The sequence below is a fragment of the Microtus pennsylvanicus genome, chromosome 1, assembly GCF_037038515.1.
Source record: "Microtus pennsylvanicus isolate mMicPen1 chromosome 1, mMicPen1.hap1, whole genome shotgun sequence".
Classification (NCBI taxonomy): domain Eukaryota; kingdom Metazoa; phylum Chordata; class Mammalia; order Rodentia; family Cricetidae; genus Microtus; species Microtus pennsylvanicus.
In genome coordinates this window covers 157,810,486-157,835,135 of record NC_134579.1, presented here as the reverse complement: position 1 = coordinate 157,835,135, position 24,650 = coordinate 157,810,486, and the positions used below count along the sequence as shown (strand labels likewise).

The window sequence follows — 24,650 nt, the reverse complement described above, 5'->3', positions numbered from 1 at the left end:
CCATTTTACTCACACGATTGGCAGAATTTAACAAGAACTGTGAGTTCAGCATTGTGAATGACAGGGTGGAGTGCACTTTCCTATATTGTGTTAGAGCTATGAATTCATTGCATAATTTTAGAAAGAAATTTGACAACTTTAAATGAAATTAAAAACAATACTTTTCAATCCAGTTTCTTTTTTTAATTCTTGGGAATCTGTTCCAGAATAAGAAAAGCAAAATTGCATAATATATGTTACCTCCTTAGTATTGGGTACAAAACAGATGTCTACAAAAATGGAATGTTTGAGAATATTTTTCGAGGTATGTCATGAAGTGCCATCTAAACAGTAAGGATGTGCTGAGTCAACTCCAGTTTTGCTTGCTACCTGGAGAGAATTCTTACCACAGTTACATGCTTCCTGTGTTAAGTTACATCCTGTGTCATCAGTGTCCTAAGTAAACTGTGGTTCATCACAGGATTCTATATTGAGCAACCACGTCTGGTTATTTCAGGGCAAGCCGTCCAGATGTGGGCCTCAGCAGAAGCAGGCAACTATCCTGCACCACAGTTGTGCAGCTGAGTGCCTACTTTTGAATGTTAGAGAAGTGGAGCAGGTCTAGTGACCTATCTCTTATTTTGGCTGCTGAAAGAACTCTGTTCTCTCTTAGCAAATACTCTAGTCTGTTATTCATGAGAGTTGCTTCAAGAAATTTAACAATAGTATCTCAGCTCTAAAAAGAAGGCAATGTGATTGAAGTATAACACATTCATTACTTGGCATCTGTGTGACCTGATAGAAATAACTTGTAGAAGGAAAGATATATTTCAGCTCAGTTTCAAGGAGTTGCAGTGCATCATAATGGAGAAGACATCAAGAGAGTTCAAACCAACAAGAATCTATAGTTGAAATTCTTCTCATGGCAGTGGCCTGAACCAGGGGGTCAAGTCATTGATCTTAAACGGTCCAATGACTGGCTCCAAACAGGCTGAAGGCTCTACCTCCTAAAGTCTCTATACCCTTCAATAGCATCAACAGATGTTGTCCAAGCACTCTGAACATGGCCTTTGGCGGACATTGCAAATTCGGAGCATAAATATGTAGTTAATCATAAAGTATTCTATGTTTTTACAGGCTAACTGTACTTCACAAAGATAAATAAGAGTGCATCCTCATTGAAACATGAAAAGGATAGTCTGTTGTTAGATGTCTTTATTTGATTCAAACTCTTTTCTCTCTCTCTCTTTTATTCATTTTGCATACCAACCACAGTTCCCCCTCCCTCTCTTCGTCCTCCTGCCACCTTTCCTCCTACCTCATCTACTCCTCAGAGAGTGTAAGGCCTCTCATGGGGAGTCTACTAAGTCTGGCATATCATGTTGAGGCAGGATCAAGCCTCTCCTCTCTACATAAAGGCCAAGCAAGGTATCCCACCACAGAAAATGGACTCCAAAAAGCTAGTTCATTCACCGATAAATCCTGGTCCTGCTGCCAAGGGTTCCACCAAGAGACCTAGCCACAGAACTGTCACCTACATTCAGCGGACCTGGTTTGGTCCTATGCGTGCTCTCCAGCTGTCAGACCAGAGGCCATGAGCTCCCACTAGGTCAGGTCAGCTGTCTCAGTGGGTTTTTCCATCATGATATTCTCCCCACCTCTTGCTCATATAATCCCTCCTCCCTCTCTTTGACTCTAGGAGCTCAGCCCAGTGCTTGGCTGTGGAGTTTTGCATCTCCTTCCATCAGTTACTAGATATAGGTTTCATGAAGACAATTAGGGTAGTCACTAATCTGGTTATAGGGGAACACCAGTTCAGGGGCCCTCTTCACTATTGCTAGGAGTCTTATATGGGGTAATTCTTGTGGACTCTGGGAATTTTCCTAGCATCAGGTTTCTCCCTAAGCCCATAATGACGCCCTCTATCAGAATGTCTATTTCATTGCTCTTCCTCTCTGTCCCACTCAACCCCCTGCAGCCACCAGTTTACCTATGAGATCTTATCTATTTCCCCTTCCTAGGGGGATCCATGCTTGTCCCTCTTAGCGTCCTCCTTTTAGGACTGTGGATTATAGCCTGGTTTTGATTAGGAATCCTAAAAAATGTACAGGTTGTCATTTAGTTTGTTGGCCACTAGATGGTGGAGTTTACTAATTTATTATACTCAACCTGCTTGAAGTTGAATTTATAAAATGTTATTTTCTTTAGTTGGTTGCTTAGAAATTAATAAAATTAGGTGACCCAAGATGCAGACAGTTTGACAAGTTATAGACCAGAACCCCACCCCCTGAGCTCCCATTCCCTGCCATATCTATATGTGGGGAACAAATAGTCAAAAAGATGCTATTTTTGAAAATGAGATTTTTTTTTCATAGCACTGATAAATAAATACGTTATATAATACCCCTAAAGAAGCCTTTATTATTGAACAACTTTTAAAAGTATTACACCAACATCTTCGGTTGTGTAGAAATATTTCTTTAGTGAGTCACTTCAGTGAGTTATAAAGTTTTTTGTTGTAAAACTTAGGATCCCAGAAGTTCAAACCTGTCCAAAGAACAGATACCATCAGGGAATTTAGTCTGTTCAAAGTAGTTGTAAGGTTGTGGAGAGATGTGGTCAAAACCTCCACCAAAGCTCAGCATGAACACAGCTGTAGATGACCACTGTTGGGTTTCTGCACTCATTGCTTGTAGAAGACTAAGGGAATCAGTAGGCATCTCAGTAAAGTCTTCTAGATTGTGTGTCTAGAATGGAAAGTATAAATGTAGGATACATCCTTCAGAAGAAACTCAGAAAATGCTGACTTGTGTGGCTTGTGTCAGCAAGTGAAGGTAGCACTTAAGATGAGATGCTGCAGAGCTTTGGATTTTGACCACTCCAGATTTACGCTGAGGTACAAATGTGTGTAGTAGAAGGCTGCTGTTCATTCCCAGATGCCCAGACCATGAAATAATCACTCAGAAGCTATATTATTTAAATTACTGTTTGACCAATAGCTTAATCATATTACTAGCTAGTTCTTGCATCTAGAATTAACCCATTTCCATTATTTTACATTTTGCCACAAGGCTCATGGCCTACCAGCAAGGTTTCAGCTGGCAGCTACATAGCGTCTTTTGACTCTAACTTCTTTCTCCTAGCATTCAGCTCGTTTCCCCACCTAGCTCTACTCTGCCCTGTCACAGGCCAATGCAGTGTCTTTATTTGTTAACCAATAAAAGTAACACACGTACAGAAGGAATTTCCACACCAGATGTGTTTAATTTTAGTCAAGTGTTTTGGAAGTGTACAAAAAACTGTATAAGACATTAATTTATTACAAGAAGGTATAACCAGGTCGGATGTTTGTGCCATTCCTTTAAGATAATGTGTCATGTTTTGTAAACTTGTAAGATATATAACAAAATGATTTTTATGTAAGGCACCATTACCAAGTTAAGAAACTTCAAAACAATGTTTGCTTTCTTCGATAAACTCATTCAACCTGCCCAAAAAATAGCAATTGCCATTAAATGCTAAGTAATTATCCTTTTATGTTTTTAATGTCTAGGTGCAAAAGTCAAGAAATAAGCAAGTGCGAGAATTATTCTTGGATGGCTTTAGCATTCATCATGCAGGAATGCTTCGGCAAGACAGGAATTTGGTTGAAAACTTGTTTTCAAATGGGCATATCAAAGTCCTAATCTGTACAGCCACATTAGCCTGGGGTGTCAATCTTCCTGCGCATGCTGTTATTATTAAGGTAGGAGCTTACCTCCCTTTGCACATGGATTTGTGTGCCTGTTAAAGCAAGCCTCTGAATTGATTTATTTATAAAAATGTTGTGATTTGTCTGTTTCATTGACTGTGAATAGCATTTAGACAGAATTATTTTCTCCAGTAGAAGTCTAGCTTCAATTACAGAATTTAACTCTATCCCAGCTGATGAAGGGATTATTTAAAGTACACTTTTGAGATCTTTCCGTATTTGCCCAATTTCAGGTTCCAGCTCTCCAGGATTATATGTGTGTGCTTATGTAAATTTTATTAACTTTTCTCATCTAGGGAACACAAATATATGCTGCCAAAAGAGGCTCCTTTGTTGACCTTGGAATTTTAGATGTCATGCAGATATTTGGCCGAGCTGGACGACCACAATTTGACAAATTTGGGGAAGGAATCATTATAACGACACATGATAAACTCAGCCATTACCTCAGTTTACTCACTCAACAAAACCCAATTGAGAGTCAGTTTCTGGAAAGCCTTGCAGATAACCTAAATGCTGAGGTAAGTAAGAGCTCAGAAGATTGGGGAAAATTGAATTGGCTGTTTATCTGTAATTTCAGGAATATGGTGTGTGTCAAGAGACAAAATAGAGGCTGGAGAGATGGCTTTGTTGTTAAGGGTGTTTACTGGTCTTACAGAAGACCTGGGTTTCGTACCCAGAACCCGTATCAGGCAACTCCTAACTACTTACCTTGAAAGGCCAGCCTCAAGGAATCTGATACACTTTTCTGGCCTTTATTAGCATCTGTTTGTACATGTACAAAGCCACACACAGTACACATACACACATATATATACACAAACACATAAAAATTACATCTTTATAAAAAGAGAAAATAATAGGCTAAATGCAGAATGTTGATTAACTCATGGAAGGATAAAATGTAGACATGACTGACAAGTACTTGTTGCTAATATGAGATTTTTTTCTAAGTCAGAATTTCCAAACTAATCTATATAGATTAGGGAAACAAACAGCAATAATAAAAATGTATATTGTATTCTGCTTTTCTAATAAAATTTAGAAGATTTGTAAAGTTACCTTATGTTGTTAGATCATTTGATAGCTTCATTATTAACATTTTATATGAAATACATAAAACTAATTTTAGCTTGAGTAGCTTTGCATTTGTGTTTGTGCAGCTTCTGTGCTCAAACCTATTTGATCCCAGCAGCCTGGATATCTAACATCTTAGCTGGCAAAGAATATAACCATTTTTAACAATTTAGAATATATATGTCAAATGTTAACTGTGTTTTCACTGTTTCCTGGCATTTTTAAGTATTGTTGCAATATTCAGCAGTTTCCTATGCCAGTTTTTTTTTTTAGCCTGAAGTTGTCCTAATGATTTCGGTAACTGATATTAAGCATGAACTAAATGAAGGAAATATTCATAGTCAAAATGTATGCTAGTCTTATACCACATACCTATGACTAGCTTATAGAAGTCTGTTACATCCTGCTCCTGTTCTTTGTGTTTCCTCTCTAAAGGAGGAAAAGCAAACTTATTTGGCTCTCTCTGTTTAAGAATAATGGCCAAAGACAGGTCAAACTCTACAGTGCAGTGACATCCAAAGAGGGGCAAGTGTTGCAGAAGGATACATACAGAGGGGGACAATACATCAGGTGCAAGGCTGCCACAGAAATGATTTTTGTCTGTGAAAGCTCTATCGGAGGTCAGAAAGATAGGTAAATTTGGAGAGGTGTGATTGGAGATTAGAAAAAAGGTATGAGGGCCAAGGAGATTGCCCATGAGTTAAGGCACTTGCCTCAAAGCCTAGGACCTGAGTTTGTTCCTCTGAACCCACATGGTAGAAGGAAATAACCAACCACTGGACATTGTCTTCTGACCTCCAAAGTTTGCATGCAGATACACACTAATCTCTGGATGATAGACTACAAGCTATCATCCCTTTCCTCCCTTCATTGATATTAGCTGGTGATATTTTATCACAACAGTAGCAACCCTAATGAAGACAGATATATTACTTTAATCTTAAAGTTCATGGAGACTAAATTTAATCACCTTGTCTTTGACCGTTATTTAAGTAAAAAACCCACATGCTATTGTAAGTATACAGAGGATACAAACTGAGTCAAACACTGTTCTTACCATTTAGAACAATAGAATAGTGTCAGTGAAACTAGCTATACTCTGAGAATCAAAGTAAATAAGGCTCCATATGTTCATCATTAACTACTTAATAGATATGCCATTTTCCATTTATTTATATAAAGGGCATTCATACTTTGAAATTTTTAACATTTAAAATGAGGTATGGTCAATGATATTCTTGGTCTACTAAAATACATTCTTGTCAAATATTCTGATAATAATGCAATTTGAATGTAAAATTAAATTTGGTAAAATTGGAAATCAAATATGAATCAACTTATAGCATGAATCTGCTGTATTATTAACGTCTTGGATTTGTGTTCACATCTTTGCTAAGATTTAGAATTGGCAATTGTTAATGCAAAGAAAAAAACAAGTTAAACGAGAAAAATAATATTGTTTCTACTCATGCCTTTGACTTTATAAATATAATTTTTAACTATTAAAACAAATACATTAGCTATAATTTAAAGCAAATGTTTTCTGCACATATTTGCTCATTGACACCTAATGAGGTGACTTCATAACCCTAAAGCTGAAAGGTCATAAGTACATTCTCTGTATCAAGCCACCTGAGTTTGCAATGAGAGAAAAACAAGTGTTTGAAGTTTATTAGTATGTTTTCAGAAGACATCACTATGCTTCTACTCTGTTCTAGCAAGCCAGTCTTTAAAGCTAGGGTAATTTTCCTGTATTCTAGCTCTGCTCTTCAGAAGAATTCCATCCATGCAGAATATTGCACGGAGACCTTGCGTAAAGGCCTCCCAGTGTAACCTTGCCTCCCCAGTCTGCCTTTAACACAAATCCTTTGTCCCAGAAAGGTTTTCTTCTGCCCTCATTGCCTTCAATGTCCTTTTTTTTTTCAGTTTCTTGTTTTCACTTTTTATTTATAAAATAGTACTCTTATCGATTTGTGAAAAATCTATTAAATGCCTGTTCTACTTTGCTATAGCACACAGCAAATTGATCTTCTGAGTTTTTTGATAGTTCTTTGATACTCAACCTTAAAATATTCTAGTCTTAAAAGAAGTGAGTGATAGGATAAATTTTTTAGATTTTATATAATTTTGACCAATTTTAAAAACATGCATATTTTACAAATAATCAAAATATTCTTATATATTAAACTTTAATTAATAGATTAGGTATGAAGTGTTATTTAAGTCTTATGTCTAAATTACATTTTATTTAATGAACTTTATAGTATTAGTGCATTATACACTAGTAACATTTTCATCATTCATATATCCAGTATTTGAAAACCATTGGTGGATGTTAAGTCAACTATAAGGAATGGCTTATGGTATTCATCCCAGTGGTTATATGTTCTAGCCTCATGAAGAGGGATCTTCAGATGGCCAAGGACCGTGTTTGTGTGTACATATACTCGTACAGAGTGTACAGGTTTACTGCTACCTTCTAAGATGAATGAAAAATTCCAAAGATACACTATGAAAAAGCTGTCACCAGGTGGCAGCTTATAGTTACAAGAAATTTTTCTTTTCTGTCATGAGGTGGCGATAAAAGACTAGCTTCAAAATACAGTGTATCATGGAATAAACATGTATTTTTCTGTTTAATGTCTTTCCTTTATGTGAATGATTAGATTTGCTTTCCTTAAGCAGATGAGTGATGCTTGGTCCCTCCTATCTTTTCAGCATATCAGAGGCAGCCATAGCAGGCTACTCACATTAATCTACTGATGAAGCTTATTTTGTGTTTTGTAAAATCTTCATTTCTTTTATTTTAATATAGTAGTATATGATTGTAAGGAAAATAGGTCACACTTCATATGACATTACACACACACACATCACAAATCTTAAACTAGAATATGAAGAGTAATTTATTGGGCATTGTATATAGGAAGGGAGCAGGCTGGACAATACCTAGAATACTGCGTATTCCAAAACATCTGGCACCATGTAGTTTTAAATAGGAGAGTGGGTGCCTGGTGTCTGATTTTTAGTCATATCATTTATATACATTTTTACCAATTTTACTAACTTTTCAAAGGAATATTTCAAAACAAAAAGGGTAACATACAGTGCCAACAACTGAAGCTTTAAAAGCTTTAAAAGCCACTTTGAAGACAATGCAGGTTAGTGAAAGAAAAAGAAAGTGTCTGTAGGAGTTGTAAACCTAAGTTTAAGTCAGCACTGCAGCTGGTTGGTAAAACTCAGAAAATAATAGTGATGGCGAGTTTCTGGCACTATAATGAAGTAATCATTTGCTCTCGCCCTGTGAATGATAGAACTGTCAAGGGAGAGAGGTTAGGGTTAGCATATCATGCCTTAACTGATTTGTTCTTATGCCCACATGTGCACAGTGTGCATAGGACATGTAATAAACTGTGCATGGGCTTTTTTCATTTATTTGTTTTTTGAGGAACATCTTGTTGTATAGTAGCTTTTTAGCCCAGGTTGGCCTGACTTGCAGTCATCCTCTTAATTTAACCTTCTGACACCTGTGGTTATAGGCATGTACAACTATCCCAATGAGTGTGCTTAATTCTTTACTTTTGTGAACACCGTTTAATGTAGGCTTTATGATATTTAATGATTAAAATAATTATGAATTAGATATCATAGATTATATATAGAAACATAAGAATATAAATAACAGTGGTAGAAAATTGGATATGCAAATAGATTTAATTTAAACAAGTTTTGTTTATCCTGAATTGAAGCATTTAATTGTCATACCTGTAATTCTTCAGTAATTATTATGCAGCTCCCTATTGGCTCAGATTTAGTTCTTTTGCATGGCATGGATAGGACAGTATTATGGATTCAGTCCATGACCTTGTGTGTGCAGAGCATACTTTGTACCACTGGGCTATATTACCAGTTCATCCACATAATATATCTAATAGAATTAGTTATATAAAATTAAAACTGCAAGAATAAAGCAGTTTTTGAGGGTTCTTTAAATATAAATGCTAAAATAAATTTCCATATTTTGTCTCCTTAAGTTATATAAAAATAAAGCAAATTGTAGTTTTAGTTTCCTTAATACTAGAACCATAGTCACTTTCCCTTGCTTTTCTTCCTCCTATAATGTAATAATGTATAAAGAACACATCTCTTTTAATGTGTTTCCAAATCTTTAGCTAAGGATTTGTAGAAAAACTACAGAGGGCAATTTCCACACTTGAAACACTCTCCCAGAAAGCACTATTGCTTCCGGTTGGTCTGTTGAAAAATCAAATACTTCTTCACGAAAGTGTCTCATTAAAATTGTTAACATCATTGTCTAATAACTATTTCCTTTATACAGATTTCATGTCAGTTGTGTTTTTAAGTCTTCAATTCTTTCTGTTGTGGAATATAATAAATGTTTAACTATGTAATGATGTGTTGCTTTTGTTTAAATATGTAAGCTTGTGTTGCTGTTTCACCTTGTCTCCCTAACGCACGTGATAATAATAAAAATCTGAATAGCCAATAACTAGGCATAAGAGGGATAGGTGGGCCTACTGGGCAGAGAAAAAGGTGAGCCAGCCAGCCAGATATGGAAGAAGCAGGAAAGCAGGGTGGACAAGACATAGAGGAAGTAGACGAGACTCTGGACAGCACATAGATAAATATAACAAAAATGGGTTAAGTTCAGCTGCTGGTCTACTGCACGTGTGTTTGTAAGGCCACCCGCTCCTTCCAATGCAGAGCCCACTGAAGAGTTGCCATGAGCAAGGCCCACCCTCCTGAATTGAAGAAATTTATGGACAAGAAGTTATCATTGAAGTTAAATGGTGGCAGACGTGTACAAGGAATAGTTTGGGGCTTTGATCCCTTTATGAATCGTGTGATTGATGAGTGTGTGGAGATGGCAACTAGTGGGCAACAGAATGACATCAGCATGGTGGTCATACGAGGAAAGAGCATCCTCATGTTAGAAGCCTTGGAAAGAGTCTAAACGATAGCTGTTCAGTAGGAGTTCACATTCTTCCCCCAAAGGCTGTTTGACTTGGGTGTAGAATTGGGTCATGTACATTTTCATTGAAAAAAAATACTTTTTGCTAAGTAAACTTTTGTGATACTCAGAAAAATAAATAAATGAATAAAAATGGGTTGAAATTTAAGTTAAGGGGGAAAAAAGCTAGCTAAAAACACGCCTAAACTAACGCCAAACATTCATAATTAATAAGTCTCTGTGTCACGATTTTGGAGCCAGTGGTTCAGAAAAGCATGCTACAGGTTTCATTAAATTAATAGGTGGCTAAAATACATGAAAATGCCCATTGCACATGACTTTGTGAATGTACTCTGGAGCATTCCTTTTTTATTGTAGTTCTTCGCTCATAATGAAAGCATTGCTTACTCTGTTGGATGGTTTTTTTCATTGCTGGTGTTGTCACTGTCTTGCTAGCAGAGGAATCTTGTCATGCTTTCACTCAAGAATGCAAGGCGGTTGTAGTTGCAATTCTATGGAATTTTTTTTAAGTATTAGTATGTAGAATTTTTTTCTTTTTGTAGACATGATTACAGGTTCCTATTTTGTTCCATTTGTGTGTCTACGCCAGTGCTGAGGACATATTTCGAGATAAAGCTAACTTCCCTTCTGTGTTTTTGATAATAACTGCACAAAATCAGGAAAGTACATGCAAACAGTATTTTGTTATCATTATTTTAGTTTTCTTGCTTTAAACTTTTCAGACAAAAATAAGTGAAACTACAATAAGTTGAGTCATAACTGAATAAAGAGAAAAATAACAAATTACAGAAAAGACCTTAATAGTGTATAATTTAAAATCTACACTTGGAAAAATAATTAAAAGCCATAAAATAGAGGAAATTCAGCTTTTAGACCTCATTTCTAATGTACTATTTGTTCTCATTTAAATGAAGCAGCAGTGACGTTTAATAAATTGGAAAATCATGCTTACCAATTGTGTTTGCCTTTTTTAAAAAAATACGGTAAAGTGACCTGTTTTCAAAACTTGATTTCTGGCAAAATAGTCTCTGCTATAATATTAATGGTTGTCTTTAATGTGTCACTTTAATTTCTGCTTTATTTTTTTATTTGCAGATTGCTCTGGGAACAGTTACCAATGTGGAAGAAGCAGTGAAGTGGATAAGTTACACTTACCTCTATGTGCGGATGAGAGCAAATCCATTAGCTTATGGCATCAGTCATAAAGCATACCAGGTAGAGAGCTCATTTGCTGGGAAAAAAAAGAGAAGCTTAAGCCTTCTGTTGGCTTGTGTGGTCCTTTCCTAATGTGAAAATGAGTATTTGTTACTCTCGCCTCATTTGCAAACCAGTTACATATTAAGTTTCTATTTATGTTATGATCAAACTATTTTCAGATAAATTACCATTTGCTATTGATATTTTCCAATGTTTGTTTTTTAACTTATATATTTAGCTTGGGAGTAAACTGGGCAGGAAAAAAATTTATGGCTATGTTTTAATAATGGCATATGTTATATATAATCTGTTCCTCTTATCAAGTTACTTTATCCCTATTCTGTAATTTTTAAGTGGTAGCAGTAGTGAGTCATCGTAACTCTTTGGAAGCCAGGATTACTGTCATGAATCAATGCATAGGCAGACTGAGAATTGGATACACGTGGTAACAGCCTTCCCTATGAGCTTTATGGTTGTGTGGTCCATATGGCTTACAGACTCCATATAATCTTGGTTTTTCTTTAAAACTCTGCTTATATGCTGTAAGTACTTCCTAATTACAGATGAAACCCTGTTGTGGTCTGATGAGAACATTATTTACTATCATCATGTGAATATTCATTTATGTCAAGTCAGAATTATCAAAAAAGTTGAATTTAACTCAAAATGTTTTTCCATTTACTGGTAACACATATCTGATCTTGCTACCAAAGCTAATCTTGGGGCTTTTCTTTTGTTTTTCCTTTTCCTATGCAGTAGATTTCATAGAATTTAAGATGGGAGCAACAATTAGCGTTGAGGCTGCCACTCTGAAGTCACTTGAGTTTCCCTATTTGGGTTTTTCCCTAGAAAGTATTCCACTACCTTTCTTTCATTCATTGAATTGTGTGATGAAGTTAATTTGTGGCTAAATATAGGTGCATTATAACCTCTAACTTTATAGATGGTGACTAATATAACCCTGACTATTCACATTATAAGTATAAGTATGGTGAGAATAATTGAGGGCATTATGAAAATTTTCTAAAGGGTAAGACTAAACATGGTGTACACATGATAGTTTGAATGAGAAGTGTTCCTCATATGCTTCTTCCTGTATTTGAACACTCAGCCCTAAGTTTGGAAAACCCTCTATTTAGAAAGGCTATGTAACAGAGGTTCTCAACCTGTGGGTCATGACCCTGTGGCAGTAGACCTACCTTTTCTCGGGGCTTACATAGGAGATATCCTGCAGATCAGATATTTACATTACAAGTCATAGCAGAAACAAAATTACAAAGTAGCAGGAAAAAATAATTTTATGATTGGGGATTCACCATAACATGAGGTACTGCATTAAAGAATCAGAGCGTTAGGAAGATTGAGAACCACTGCTTTAGAACCTTCTGGAGGTGGAGCTTTGATGGAGGCAGTATGTCACTGAGGGTGGGCTTGAAGGGTTTATGTTACAGCATCATTTCCTATTCTTTTTCTTTCCTATGTGGACAAAAATGTGATAAGCTGGCTCCTTGTTCTTGTCATGCTTCCCTGTTTCTATGCCTTTCCTACCATGATGGACTCTGTCCATCTGGAACACTAAGCTAAGATAAACCCTTTTCTCCTCTAAGGTGCTTTTGGTATGGTATTTTATCACAGCATCAGAAAAAATAACTAGTATAGCATATATTTTAGGTCTTATAATAAGACCATAACATTTTATTTTAAAATATAATTGATATTATGCATCATTTTGTAGTTCTCTGGCATAAGGAATACTTTTGGTGTAGTTTCCAGTATTAACAATCTGTTTATTTAATCATGTGTTTGTTTCTTTATTTGAGGGAGAGGCACATGCTAGAGGATAACTTGAAAGAGTTGGTTCTCTCCTTCCTCCATGTTGATCTCAGGCATCAAGTTGAGTCCTGAGGCCTGGTGACAAATACCCAAACCACCTTATCAATGTCCTTAACTGTGTATAATTTTGCTTAATTATGTGTCTTACTCTTATTACTCAACATAAATTTTTAAGAATAAATTTCTTACTAATATAAATCAAATAGTTTGTATTTAATGAATTTGTAACTTATTAATAACTTTATTTTAGATGAACCCAGTACGGCCTATCACAGTCAGCAATGGAAACATCTGCTGACATAGCTCCTACCTGTAGCCTCGTTTTCCTGACTTTTAAATTTTCTTTTATCTCTAATGAGGACCTAAGTTAAAATGAAAGAAAACAGTATTAACTCTTTAGATTTAGAAGATGCTTTTTATGCTTCTGTGTTCCATTAAAAGTACATTTATTTTTGTGGATCTTGCCTGGGAAAAGCACTCTCACCACCATATCTCCGTGTAATACTAATACTCATGAAATAGTAATAAGGCTCGAATTTTAAATCCCTTTTTTTAAGATTTATTTATTTATTATGTGTACAATATTCTGCCTGAATGTACACCTGCAGGCCAGAAGAGTGTACCAGATCTGATGGGTGGCTATGAGCCACCATATGGTTGCTGGGAATTGAACTCAGGATCTCTGGAAGAGCAACCAGTGCTATTAACTGCTGAGTCATCTTCCCAGCCCCTTTATTCCCCTTTTGTCTAAAAGTAAGAAAGAAATGATTTTTATATCTAATCTTAAGTATTTATTGTTCTGAATATTACAGATATAGCCATCTTGGATTCTAGAATATTTAAACAGAATGTGCAGATTGATAACATCAGTGATTTTTAAGCTTTTTTAATACATAAAATTTTTCTAATTCCTCCTTAAATGTTAAGATATACATACATACACACATATATAAGAAATGAAATCAATATGTCAAAAAGACATCCACACTCCTGTGTTCGTGGCAGCAAATTTCACAGTGCCCAAGAAATGGTCCCATCCATGTGTCCATCATGGTCCATTGATGGATGGACAAGGAAAATGTGTTCCGTGTGTATAGTGAATAGTTTTTAACAGTTAAAAACAGAATGTAATCTTGTCATTTGTGACAACATAAATGGAAAGAGAAATTATGGGCCAAATTACATGATCCAGACATAGAAAAACAAGTACCACATGATGTTATTCATGTGTGAAAACTAAAAATTTTGCGAACACAGAAATTGAGAATACCATGATGATTACCAGAGGCTCTTCTTAGAGCAGGGATGTGGGAAGTTTTGTCAGTGTGTACTGAGTTGCAGTTACTTAAGAGCAGGTAATTCACCCATATTATTATACTGTAGGTGGGGACAGATGACAACATGCTTTGTATTTCACAAAGCTAGAAGAAAGTTTTGTAATAAAGAAATGATAAATGTTTAAAGAGATAGGTATGTTTAATCATTGCCAAATATGTGTATTAATAAACAATGATATGGCATACTTTTAATATGTACAGTTATGTGTTTTTTTAAATAAACTTAATTGGACTCTAAGCCCTCAAGAAAAAAACATGTTAATTTACATAAGTAGGCCTATGTGCTGACTATCTAAATAGTTTAATACATTTATGTTTATTAGCTCTGTTTCTTTCCAATAGATTGACCCAACATTAAGAAAACATCGAGAACAGCTAGTCATTGAAGTTGGACAAAAGCTGGATAAAGCTAAGATGATCCGTTTTGAAGAGCGAACTGGTTATTTTTCCTCCACTGATTTGGGTAGAACTGCCAGCCACTACTATATTAAATATAACACCATCGAGGTATTACACTGAATGGAACAAATACAACAGTATCTTCACTTTATATTCAGATAATTCCTAGTCTTTGGAATATGCTGATAATTCAGAATAACAAAAGCAGCTAAGACAACAAGATATAGGAATTCAATAATACCCTTAGTATTGACAAGATACAAATAAGATTTTAAATAGTCCTGGCCCTTTGCCAAGCAATCAATGAAATTCTAAAGCATGTAGAGCACATTGCTGAGTCCTAAAGAATGAATGCCAGAATAAATTAAGTGGGAAATGATAATTTGATGATTTTTTTAAATAAAAATTAAAAGATTATTTGCATTTTAAGAACCAGTGGTTAGAGTTCACTAGGCCAAGCTGACTTAGGACAGCTTGGGGATTTTTTTTTGTTTTGTTTTCGAGACAGGGTTTCTCTGTAGCTTTGGTGCCTGTTCCGGAACTAGCTCTTGTAGACTAGGCTGGCCTCGAACTCCCAGAGATCCGCCTGCTTCTGCCTCCCGAGTGCTGGGGTTAAAGGCGTGCGCCACCACCGCCCAGCCCAGCTTGGGGATTTTTGAAGGTTAATATTTTAAATATATAGCTGCAAATTCTTACCTTTTCCTACCTTTTTTCTTTATTTTTCCAATTGCTTGTATTTAAGGAATGGTTATAGATGTGATAATTGCATTTTGGTGGCCAGTCTAAGTTCAGTTTGACCTCCACCTCCCAAGTGCTGGATACCAGGCCCATATCAAAATGCCTCGCTTACTCATTGCCTTTGAGTTGCTCCTGTGTCAGATGAGGGGCTGCTTTAACATTCATGGCTTTGAGTTTATCTGTACTCTCCTGTATATGTGTTTTATTTAATAATCATGGCTTGAATTTTATATTCACTTTTAGTTTTGTACTTTTATAGACACTTTTAGTTTAAAAAGAAATCATCCCAATTTGATTTCTTCAAATGTAGACTCATCAGTTTATCTGAAATTTAGTTTTTATATCTGTTTATGTTTTGCATATAAATAGTACAGGTCTTAGAAAGTAGTTTTCATATGCTTAATAGATTGTCCCTATATTTTCTGAAATAAACCTTATGCTTGTATTACTAGTCAGATTCTTTAAAACCTTTGACATATATTTTTTTTAATTTGTTTGGGGTTTTTTTGTGTGGTTTTTTTCTTTTCTTTTCTTTTTTTTTTTTTTTTTTTTTTTTGAGACAGGGTTTCTATGTGTTGCTTTGGAGTCTATCCTGGAACTAGCTCCTGTAGACCAGACTAGCCTCGACCTCGAAATCTGCCTACCTTTGCCTCCCAAGTGCTGAGATTAAAAGTGTGCGCCACCACCACCCAGCTGACATATATTATCTTACAACTTACAACTGGGGATTCTTTAACACAATACCCAGCATTTTCTCCTTCCATCACCCACTAACTGTCTGCTCTCTTTCTCTATTGCACAACCTTTCTTGCTTGTCCACTCGTTGGCATATGCTACCTAGTCTTTTTTATTATTATTACTTAAATTTTTTCATTTATTTTACATCCCAACAACAGCTTTCTCCTACCCCTTCCTCCCATTTACTTTCCCTATCTCCTCCACCCCTTTTCCACATCTGTTCCGAAAGGGGCAGTCCTCCCATGCATGACAACAGAGCATGGCCTATCTAGTTTAGGTAGGACTACGCTCCTATTCTTGTATTAAAGCCAGGCAAGGCAACCAACATTAGGAACGAGTTCCCTAAAGCCAACCTAACTCTTAGGGACAGGCCTGAGTCCCAAGGCCTGGAGTCCCACAAGTAGACCAAGCCAGAACATCTTCTCACATATGCAGAGAGCCTAGGCCTGTCCCATGCAGGCTCTCTTGTTAGACCATAGTCAACTCCTTGGTTGAGCCCAGTCAAAGCCAAGTCTTAAATCCATTTGCAGTTCTTTCATTCTCTGTCTTCATTGTACATAACCTTTGACTGCTTTTCTTCATCCCAGTTTCATTGATAATATCAGTATGATGAAAATCACCAGATTTCTGCTTTGTTGTAGTAGGACCGGCGAGGCTGCGTCCCCGGCACCCGGCCGCCCGCATGGCTAGCTTATGCCCCGAAATAATTACACGGAAACTGTAGTCTTTTAAATACTGCCTGGCCCATTAGTTCCAGCCTCTTACTGGCTAGCTCTTACATATTGACCTAACCCATTTCTAATATCCCTCTAACACCACGAGGTGTCTTACCAGGGAAGATCTTAACCTGCGTCTGTGTCCAGTAGGAGAATCGTGGTGACTCCTCAATCTGCTTCTTTCTCCCAGCATTCTGTTCAGTCTACTCCGCCTACCTAATTTTCTGTCCTCTTAAAGGGCCAAGGCAGTCTCTTTATTTAACCAATGAAATCAACACAAGACAGCAGACTCCCACATCACTACTTTATATTAATTTCTCTGAATTTTACATGATATATATTTATTTAGTGTCAGTGAATGATCCAAATAAGATTTCTATATACCCTGGCCAAAATGTTTTGATAAACATTTTTTAGGCATTTATTGTACATTTTGGTTAATAATGGTTTTATGTATCATTTTGCTCTTACAGATCTTCTTGCTTTGATGATTTCTATAGAGTGAGAATTTGGAATACAGCAGATAGCTGTATGCTCTAGGGCTCCATTTCTCTTAAGTGTGCATATTTAGAGTAAGATGTGTAACTTAACAACACTTCATTGGACTTCTAATTTTAATCAAATATAATATTTATTTTGACAGACATTTAATGAACTTTTTGATGCACACAAAACAGAAGGTGATATCTTTGCTATTGTCTCCAAAGCTGAAGAATTTGATCAAATTAAGGTAAGATTACTTGAGGTTTGAATTAAATGTATATGACATAAATATATATCAATTCATTTATCAAAACTTGTAGTTAATTACAATTTCTCACACATATGAATTTGGAGCATCAACATCTCAACAATATCCACTTTCCTAAAATTATATCATCTTTTGCTTTTGCTCCAAATCAGTAATTTTGTAGATATTGTAGTATTGGAACTATCAAATAAATCTGGAGTAATGGTATACCCTTTAGTTCTTCCATTTGGAAGACAGAGGATCTCTGTAAGTCTGAAGCTAGCCTGGTCTACATAGCAAGTTCTAGGCCAAGAGTTAGTTACACAATGAAACCCTGTTTCACAGAAGGTGTTGGGATAGACAAGAGAGAAAAACTATTAAATAATGTAAGTGGATAGGCTTTGGGCTACTAAAAGGTAAAGTTCATTGAACAGAATACAAAATAAGTACATGATTCAGACTTGGATTTGAATATTTCTGTACTGTTCATATTGTGATTTAATCTCATTAACAGTAAAAACTTTTGTATTCTGAAATAAGAAATAGTACTTCACAGCTTTAATGTATGAATGTGTTATACCTTATAAAAATATGTAACTATAATGAATGCATTTGAAGACAATCAAGTATGCCCTAATCCAGTTGGGCAGAGGTTTAACTCTGATCAAATAAAAAAATGAAATCTCATCAATTGAAGGATACTGAGGTCAGATGATTTAGTTTTTATGGCATAGTAAATTTTTATGTCATTGGAAACTTTAGTATTAGTTATGAATTAAAATACAACTGTCGTCTTCAAAATGGTTTCATATTGTATTTTACAACTACCTGTGGGAAAAATAATGATTTCAGTACTATAGAAGGAGAATGTTATCATATAAAGTGGAAGCTTGTACAAACATACAGTTTAATTTGAACAAGAGAATTTTCCTTAATTCAGTCAAAGTATTAATATAAAAACCTTCCCTCTTCTAGGTCAGAGAAGAGGAAGTAGAGGAGCTAGACACCTTGTTAAACAATTTCTGTGAACTCTCAGCTCCTGGAGGTGTGGAAAATAGTTATGGGAAAATAAACATCTTGCTTCAGACCTACATTAGCCGAGGAGAGATGGACAGTTTCTCCCTCATATCAGATTCTGCCTACGTTGCCCAGGTAAGACTCTTAATCCTTTCCCATTTTTGCTGATCTTTGAAGACTACTAAATTAGTCCATGAGATACTGAGAATGCTGCCAACTGCCGTTTTATCTTAAACCTGTTTCCAATCATTTGTACATCGTGTGTATAATCTGTTCTCGTGGGTCAAGACTGGAATTCCATTTGGCTATAACTAATTTACTCTTAAGTGTGAATTAATAAATGTATCTCATTTCATATGTACATTTTGCTAGGTCTATCTAAATCTCTAAAATAATTAATCTTGACCTGTTTGGTAGCACACAACTTAGGTGGGTCTCTGTGAGTTCACGGTCAGCCAAGATTATATAGTGAGACCCTGTCTCGTTTAAAACAAAAACAAACATACTAAAAAAAGAAAAACAATGATCTTCTCTACCAGTGATACAATTGAAAGCTGAAAGGCAACTATTCCCTAAATTACAACTCACTTACTTCATAACTTTTTGAATTCTGGTAGAAATGAAATAAAGTAAAATACCTTATTTTGTGCATTTGCTATTTGCCTTTCAGAAAGACATAGCTTATAAAACAGAATATGTTCTTTTTGTCTTACGTATACATTTATATTTTTCGTAATGTTTCCTTTAAAGTGATAAAAATTGAAACTAAATCTGATTTAGAATATGTGAGACTTCTTTCTCTTTCGCTCTCTCTCTCCTTCTCTCTCTCCTTCTCTCTCTCTCTCTCCCTCTCTCTCTCTCTCTCTCTCTCTCTCTCTCTCTCTCTCTCTCTCTCTCTCTCTCTCTCTCTCCCTCTCCCCCTCCTACACACATACATACATACACACACACACACACACATACACTGAGATGAGGCATGATCTCACTCTGCAGCTCTAGCTTGCCTGAAAATTACTGTGTAAACCAGTCTGGCCATAAAATAATTCCACAGATCTGCTTGTAGAGCGTTCTATTTGTAAAGCTAGTTATACTGTTTGATTTTTAGGGAACCATTGTATTGACCATTTAGTATTGGTCACTGCACTGCACTCAGCTGTATTTCCTTTGTCACCCTTCCCTCATTAATTTCTCTCCTGACTGAAATGAAAATCTTTATGAATTCTCGCTTAAATTTCTCATACACTTAATCATTGCATGATATACTTAGGGACATTTCAGCCTCTTTCTTATACTCTAGGCACTTGAACAGTCTGTCTACTACCTTGTTTGTCTTTTGTCTACCTATTTCACTTATGCTTAGAAGGTCTAAGGAATATAGAAATACTTTGCCCTCTGTAAGTTTAATAGATAACATGTACACAATAGTAATAGGGCTACTCTTATACTACCTGATGATAATTAAAGTTGTATAAAGAAAGTTGCTGCACATAATTTAAGTACGTAGCTTGATTTGTCATTCTTCTGAGTCTAGTTGGAATAATAAATTTACTGACATTTAAAAGCACATTGTTAGCTAACTACCAGTCTTTTCCTTTTGTTCCTCAGAATGCAGCTAGAATTGTCCGTGCTCTCTTTGAAATTGCACTGAGGAAACGTTGGCCTACTATGACCTACAGGCTTCTGAACCTGAGTAAAGTCATCGACAAGAGACTCTGGGGTTGGGCTAGCCCTTTGAGGCAGTTTTCTGTGTTACCACCTCACATTCTGACAAGATTAGAAGAAAAAAACCTTACTGTAGATAAGCTCAAAGACATGAGAAAGGATGAAATAGGTAAGAAGGAAGCAAAAATCTTTACATCTGTTTACCATTGTATATATCTGATCAATATATCAATATGCTGTATTTCCAAATGAAGACATTTTATGGTATTTATGAAATCATTCTTGCTCATCTAAGCTAATTAAAAAAAATCTTTCCAAATTTATTACTTAACTGAATTAGCAATTAAAATAGAGTAGCAAACTTTTGATTATTTTATACATAGACTCTTATCCATAAATGATGAGACTCATTAGATGATGTTCATTCACAATTAAATTCAATGTTTAATTGAGTAATTTTTGTCATGTATATCAGCAGTTTTACAGTTTAAAATCGTGTGGTGACTGGGGATATATCCAAATAGTGGAACACTAGTCTGTCAGGACTCCCATGCACTACCGAAGTACAATAAATAAGAATTTGTGGACATGAAACTTTACAGTTCACCACAGTTTGTTAACCTTTAATCACAAACATCTGTATATTTAAACGCAGTTAATATCAGTCTGTACATAGAATTTTTGAGTTTTTGCCCCACATAATGTTGAGAAGTCCTTGCTACAAATATTTCTGTGAAATTTAACATTGTATTGTAAAACCTGTAATATAACTAGGAAATACTTTGCTCCTGAATAGGATGGATACTGCTCCTGCAGAAAGGCAGGCTCAGAACACAAGGGTTGTCATTGTCAGTCTCCCAATATTATTGAGAGGCCAAGAACATTAATATTATATTTAGAGTTGAAGGATACTTTTATAGAATAATAAAAGAAGAGCATCAATAGAAAGAAATTGTGATTTTTAAGAAGGGAACTTGAGAATATATAGGAGATGTGTATTTTTTATTTAAAATTTTTTTTTTTTTTTGGTTTTTCGAGACAGGGTTTCTCTGTGGCTTTGAGCCTGTTTTGGAACTAGCTCTGTAGACCAGGCTGGTCTCGAACTCACAGAGATCCTCCTGCCTCTGCCTCCCGAGTGCTGGGATTAAAGGCGTGCGCCACCATCGCCTGGCTTAAATTTATTTTTAAACAAACTTTTATCATTTTACATACCTGTTCCAGTTCCCACTCGCTCCCTTCCTCCTGCTCCCTCCACCTTTCCCCTACTCCCCCCCCATCCACTCCTCAAAGAGGGTAAGACTTCTAAGGGTAATCAACACAGTCTGGCACAACACATTGAAGCAGGACTAAGGCCCTCTCCCCTGTATCTAGGCTGAGCCCTAAGGTATCCCTCCAAAGAGAATGGACTCCAAAGAGCAAGTACAAGCAGTAGTAATAAATCATGGTCACACTGCCAGTGGCCCCACAGACTGTGCCAGCCATGCACCTGGCACCCATATTCAGAGGGTCTAGTGTGGTCCTATGCTGGTTCCTCCACAATCAATCCAGAGTCAGTGAGTTCCCATTAGCTCAGGTAAGCTGGCTGTTTCAGTGGATATCCCCATCATGGTCTTGACTCCTTTACTCATATTATTGCTCCTCCCTCTTTTCGACTGGTCTTTAGGAGCTCAGCACAGTGCTTCACTGTACATCTCTGCATCGGATTCCATCAGTTGCTAGATGAAGGTTCTATGATGACAATTAAGGTAGTCATCAATCTGATTACAGGGGAAGGCCAGTTAGGCACACTCTCTACTGTTGCTAGGAGTCTTCGCTGGGGTCATCTTTGTGGATTCCTGTGAATTTCCCTAGTGCCAGGTTTCTTGCTAGCCACATAATGGCTCCCTCATTTAAGATACCTCTTTTCTTCTCTCCCTCTCTGCCTTCCCCCATCTCAACCATCCCATTGCCTCATGTTCTCCTCCTGTTCTCCCACACCATACTCCAAACTTTATCAGGAGATTTTGTCTATTTTCCCCATCCCAGGGAGATCCATATATAATTTTCTTAGGGTTCTCCTTGTTACATAGCTTCTCTGGGGTCATGGGCTGATGAGTATTCTTTGTTTCACATCTGATATCCACTTATGAGTGCATACATACCATATTTCTTTTACTTAGTCTGACTTAGCTCACTCAGGATGGTTTTTTCTAGTTCCATCCATTTACATGCAAACTTCAAGATGTCATTGTTTTTTACTGCTGAACAGTATTCCATTGTATAAATGTACCACATTTTCTTTATCCTTTCTTCGGTTGAGGGGCATCTAGGTTTCTTCCAGTTTCTGGCTATTACGAATAATACTGCTATGAACATAGTTGAGCAAATGTCCTTGTGGTATGAGTGTGCATTCTTTGGGTATATGACCAAGAGTGATATTGCCAGTTCTTGAGGTGGGTTGATTCCCAATTTTCTGAGAAACCACCACAGTGATTTCCAAAGTGGCTGTGTAAGTTTACACTCCCAGCAGCAATGGTGGCGTGTTCTCCATGGTCCTCATCTTCTCCAGCATAAGCTTACCATTCGTGTTTTTGCTACTCTAACTGGTGTAAGACAGTATCCCAGAGTTGTTTTGATTTGTATTTCCCTGATGGCTAAGGATTTAAGGTGAAAATTTCCTAAGTGTCTTTCAACCATTTGATATTTTTTTGTTGAGAATTCTCTGTTTAGATCTATACCCCATTTTTTAATTTGATTATTTGGTATTTTGATGGTTAGTTTCTTGAGTTCTTTATATATTTTGGTTATCGGTCCTTTGTCTGATGTGGAGTTGGTGAAGATCTTTTCCCATTCTGTAGGCTACTGTTTCGTCTTGTTGACCTGCTCAGTTTCAGAAGGTCCCATTTATTTATTGTTGTTCTCAGTGACTGTGCTACTGGTGTTATATTTAGGAAGTGGTCTCCTATGCTAAGCGTTCAAAGCTACTTTCCACTTTCTCTTCTCTGAGGTACAGTGTGACTGGACTTATTTTGAGGTCTTACATCCATTTGGACTTGAGTTTTGTACATGGGGATAGATATGAATCTCTATATATTCTTCTATATGTTGATATCCGATTGTGCTAGCACCTTTTACTGAAGATGCTTTCTTTTTTCCGTTGTATAATTTTAGCTTCTTTGCTAAAAATAGGGTATTCATTGGTTTGGGGATTAATATCAGGGTCTTTTATTAGATTCCATTGGTCCATCTGTCTGTTTTTATGCCAGTACCAAGCCGTTTTTATTACTGTAGCTCTATAATAGAGCTTGATGTCAAGGATTGTGATGTGTACTTAAGTTTCTTTATTGTATAGGACTGTTGGCTATCCAGGTTTTTTTTTCTTTTCCATTTGAAGATGAGTATTGTTCTTGCAGGGTCTATGAAGAATTGTTCTGCGATTTTGATGGGGATTGCATTGAATCTGTAGATTATTGTTGGTAGGATTGCCATTTTTATTATGTTGATCCTACCTATCCAAGAGCATGAAAGATCTTTCCATTTTCTAATATCTTCTTCAATTATTTTTTCTTCAAAGACTTAAAGTTCTTGAAGTAAAGGCCTCTCACATCTCTGGTTAGTGTTACCCCAAGATATTTTATGTTTTTTGTGGCTAATGTAATGGATGATTTTCTCTGATATCTCTCTCTCTCTCTCTCTCTCTTTCTCTTTCTCTCTCTCTCTCTCTCTCTCTCTCTCTCTCTCTCTCTCTCTCTCTCTCTCTCAGTTTTTTTGAGACAAGATTTCTCCGTAGCTTTGGTGCCTGTCATGGAACTACCTCTTGTAGACTAGGCTGGCCTTGAACTCACAGAGATCCATCTGCCTGTGCCTCAGAGGGCTGGGATTAAAGGCGTGTGCCACCACAGCCCTGCTTTCTTTCTCTGTTTATAGGAGGGCTACTGATTTTGTTTTTTACTTGATCTTGTATCCTGTCACATTGCTGAAGGTGTTTATCCACTATACGACTTCTCTTGTAGAATTTTTGGGATTACTTATTACTATTATCCTCTGCAAATAGTGAAAATTTGACTTCTTCCTTACAATTTGTATACTCTTGATTTCCTTTTGTTGTCTTATTGCTCTACCAAGACCATCAATTCCTATGTTGAATAGATATGGAGAGAGTGGACAGCCTTGTCTTGTTCCTGATTTTAGTAGAATCTATTTGCGTTTCTCTCCATTTAATTTGATGTTATCTGATAACTTCCTTTATATAGCTTTTATTATGTTTAGATATATTCCTTGTGTACCTGATCTCCCAAGACATTTATCATGAAGGGCTATAGGATTTTGTTTAATGCTTTTTCAGCATCTAATGAGATGATGATATATCCTTTTTCTTTCAGCTTATTTATTTTGTGGATTATATTGATAGATTTTTGTGTGTTGAACCATCCCTGTATCTCTGGAATGACACCAACTTTGATTATGTTAGATTATTTTTTGATGTGTTCTTAGATTTGGTTTG

At 36.2% G+C, this 24,650-nt stretch overlaps 1 protein-coding gene and 1 pseudogene across 2 annotated transcripts in view; both read left to right on the top strand.

Annotated features, from left to right (window-relative positions):
* Ascc3 (activating signal cointegrator 1 complex subunit 3) overlaps positions 1–24,650 on the top strand; it is a 293,022-nt gene that overhangs the window by 136,787 nt on the left and 131,585 nt on the right. For both annotated transcript variants that reach the window (XM_075944106.1, XM_075944115.1), the window contains exons 15-21: positions 3,533–3,724; positions 4,027–4,251; positions 10,896–11,015; positions 14,510–14,674; positions 17,402–17,488; positions 18,464–18,640; positions 20,111–20,336. In XM_075944106.1, the coding sequence (XP_075800221.1) occupies positions 3,533–3,724; positions 4,027–4,251; positions 10,896–11,015; positions 14,510–14,674; positions 17,402–17,488; positions 18,464–18,640; positions 20,111–20,336 (1,192 nt within the window). The remainder of the gene's footprint in view (positions 1–3,532; positions 3,725–4,026; positions 4,252–10,895; positions 11,016–14,509; positions 14,675–17,401; positions 17,489–18,463; positions 18,641–20,110; positions 20,337–24,650) is intronic.
* Positions 9,552–9,782, top strand: LOC142842477 (small nuclear ribonucleoprotein G pseudogene; annotated as a pseudogene).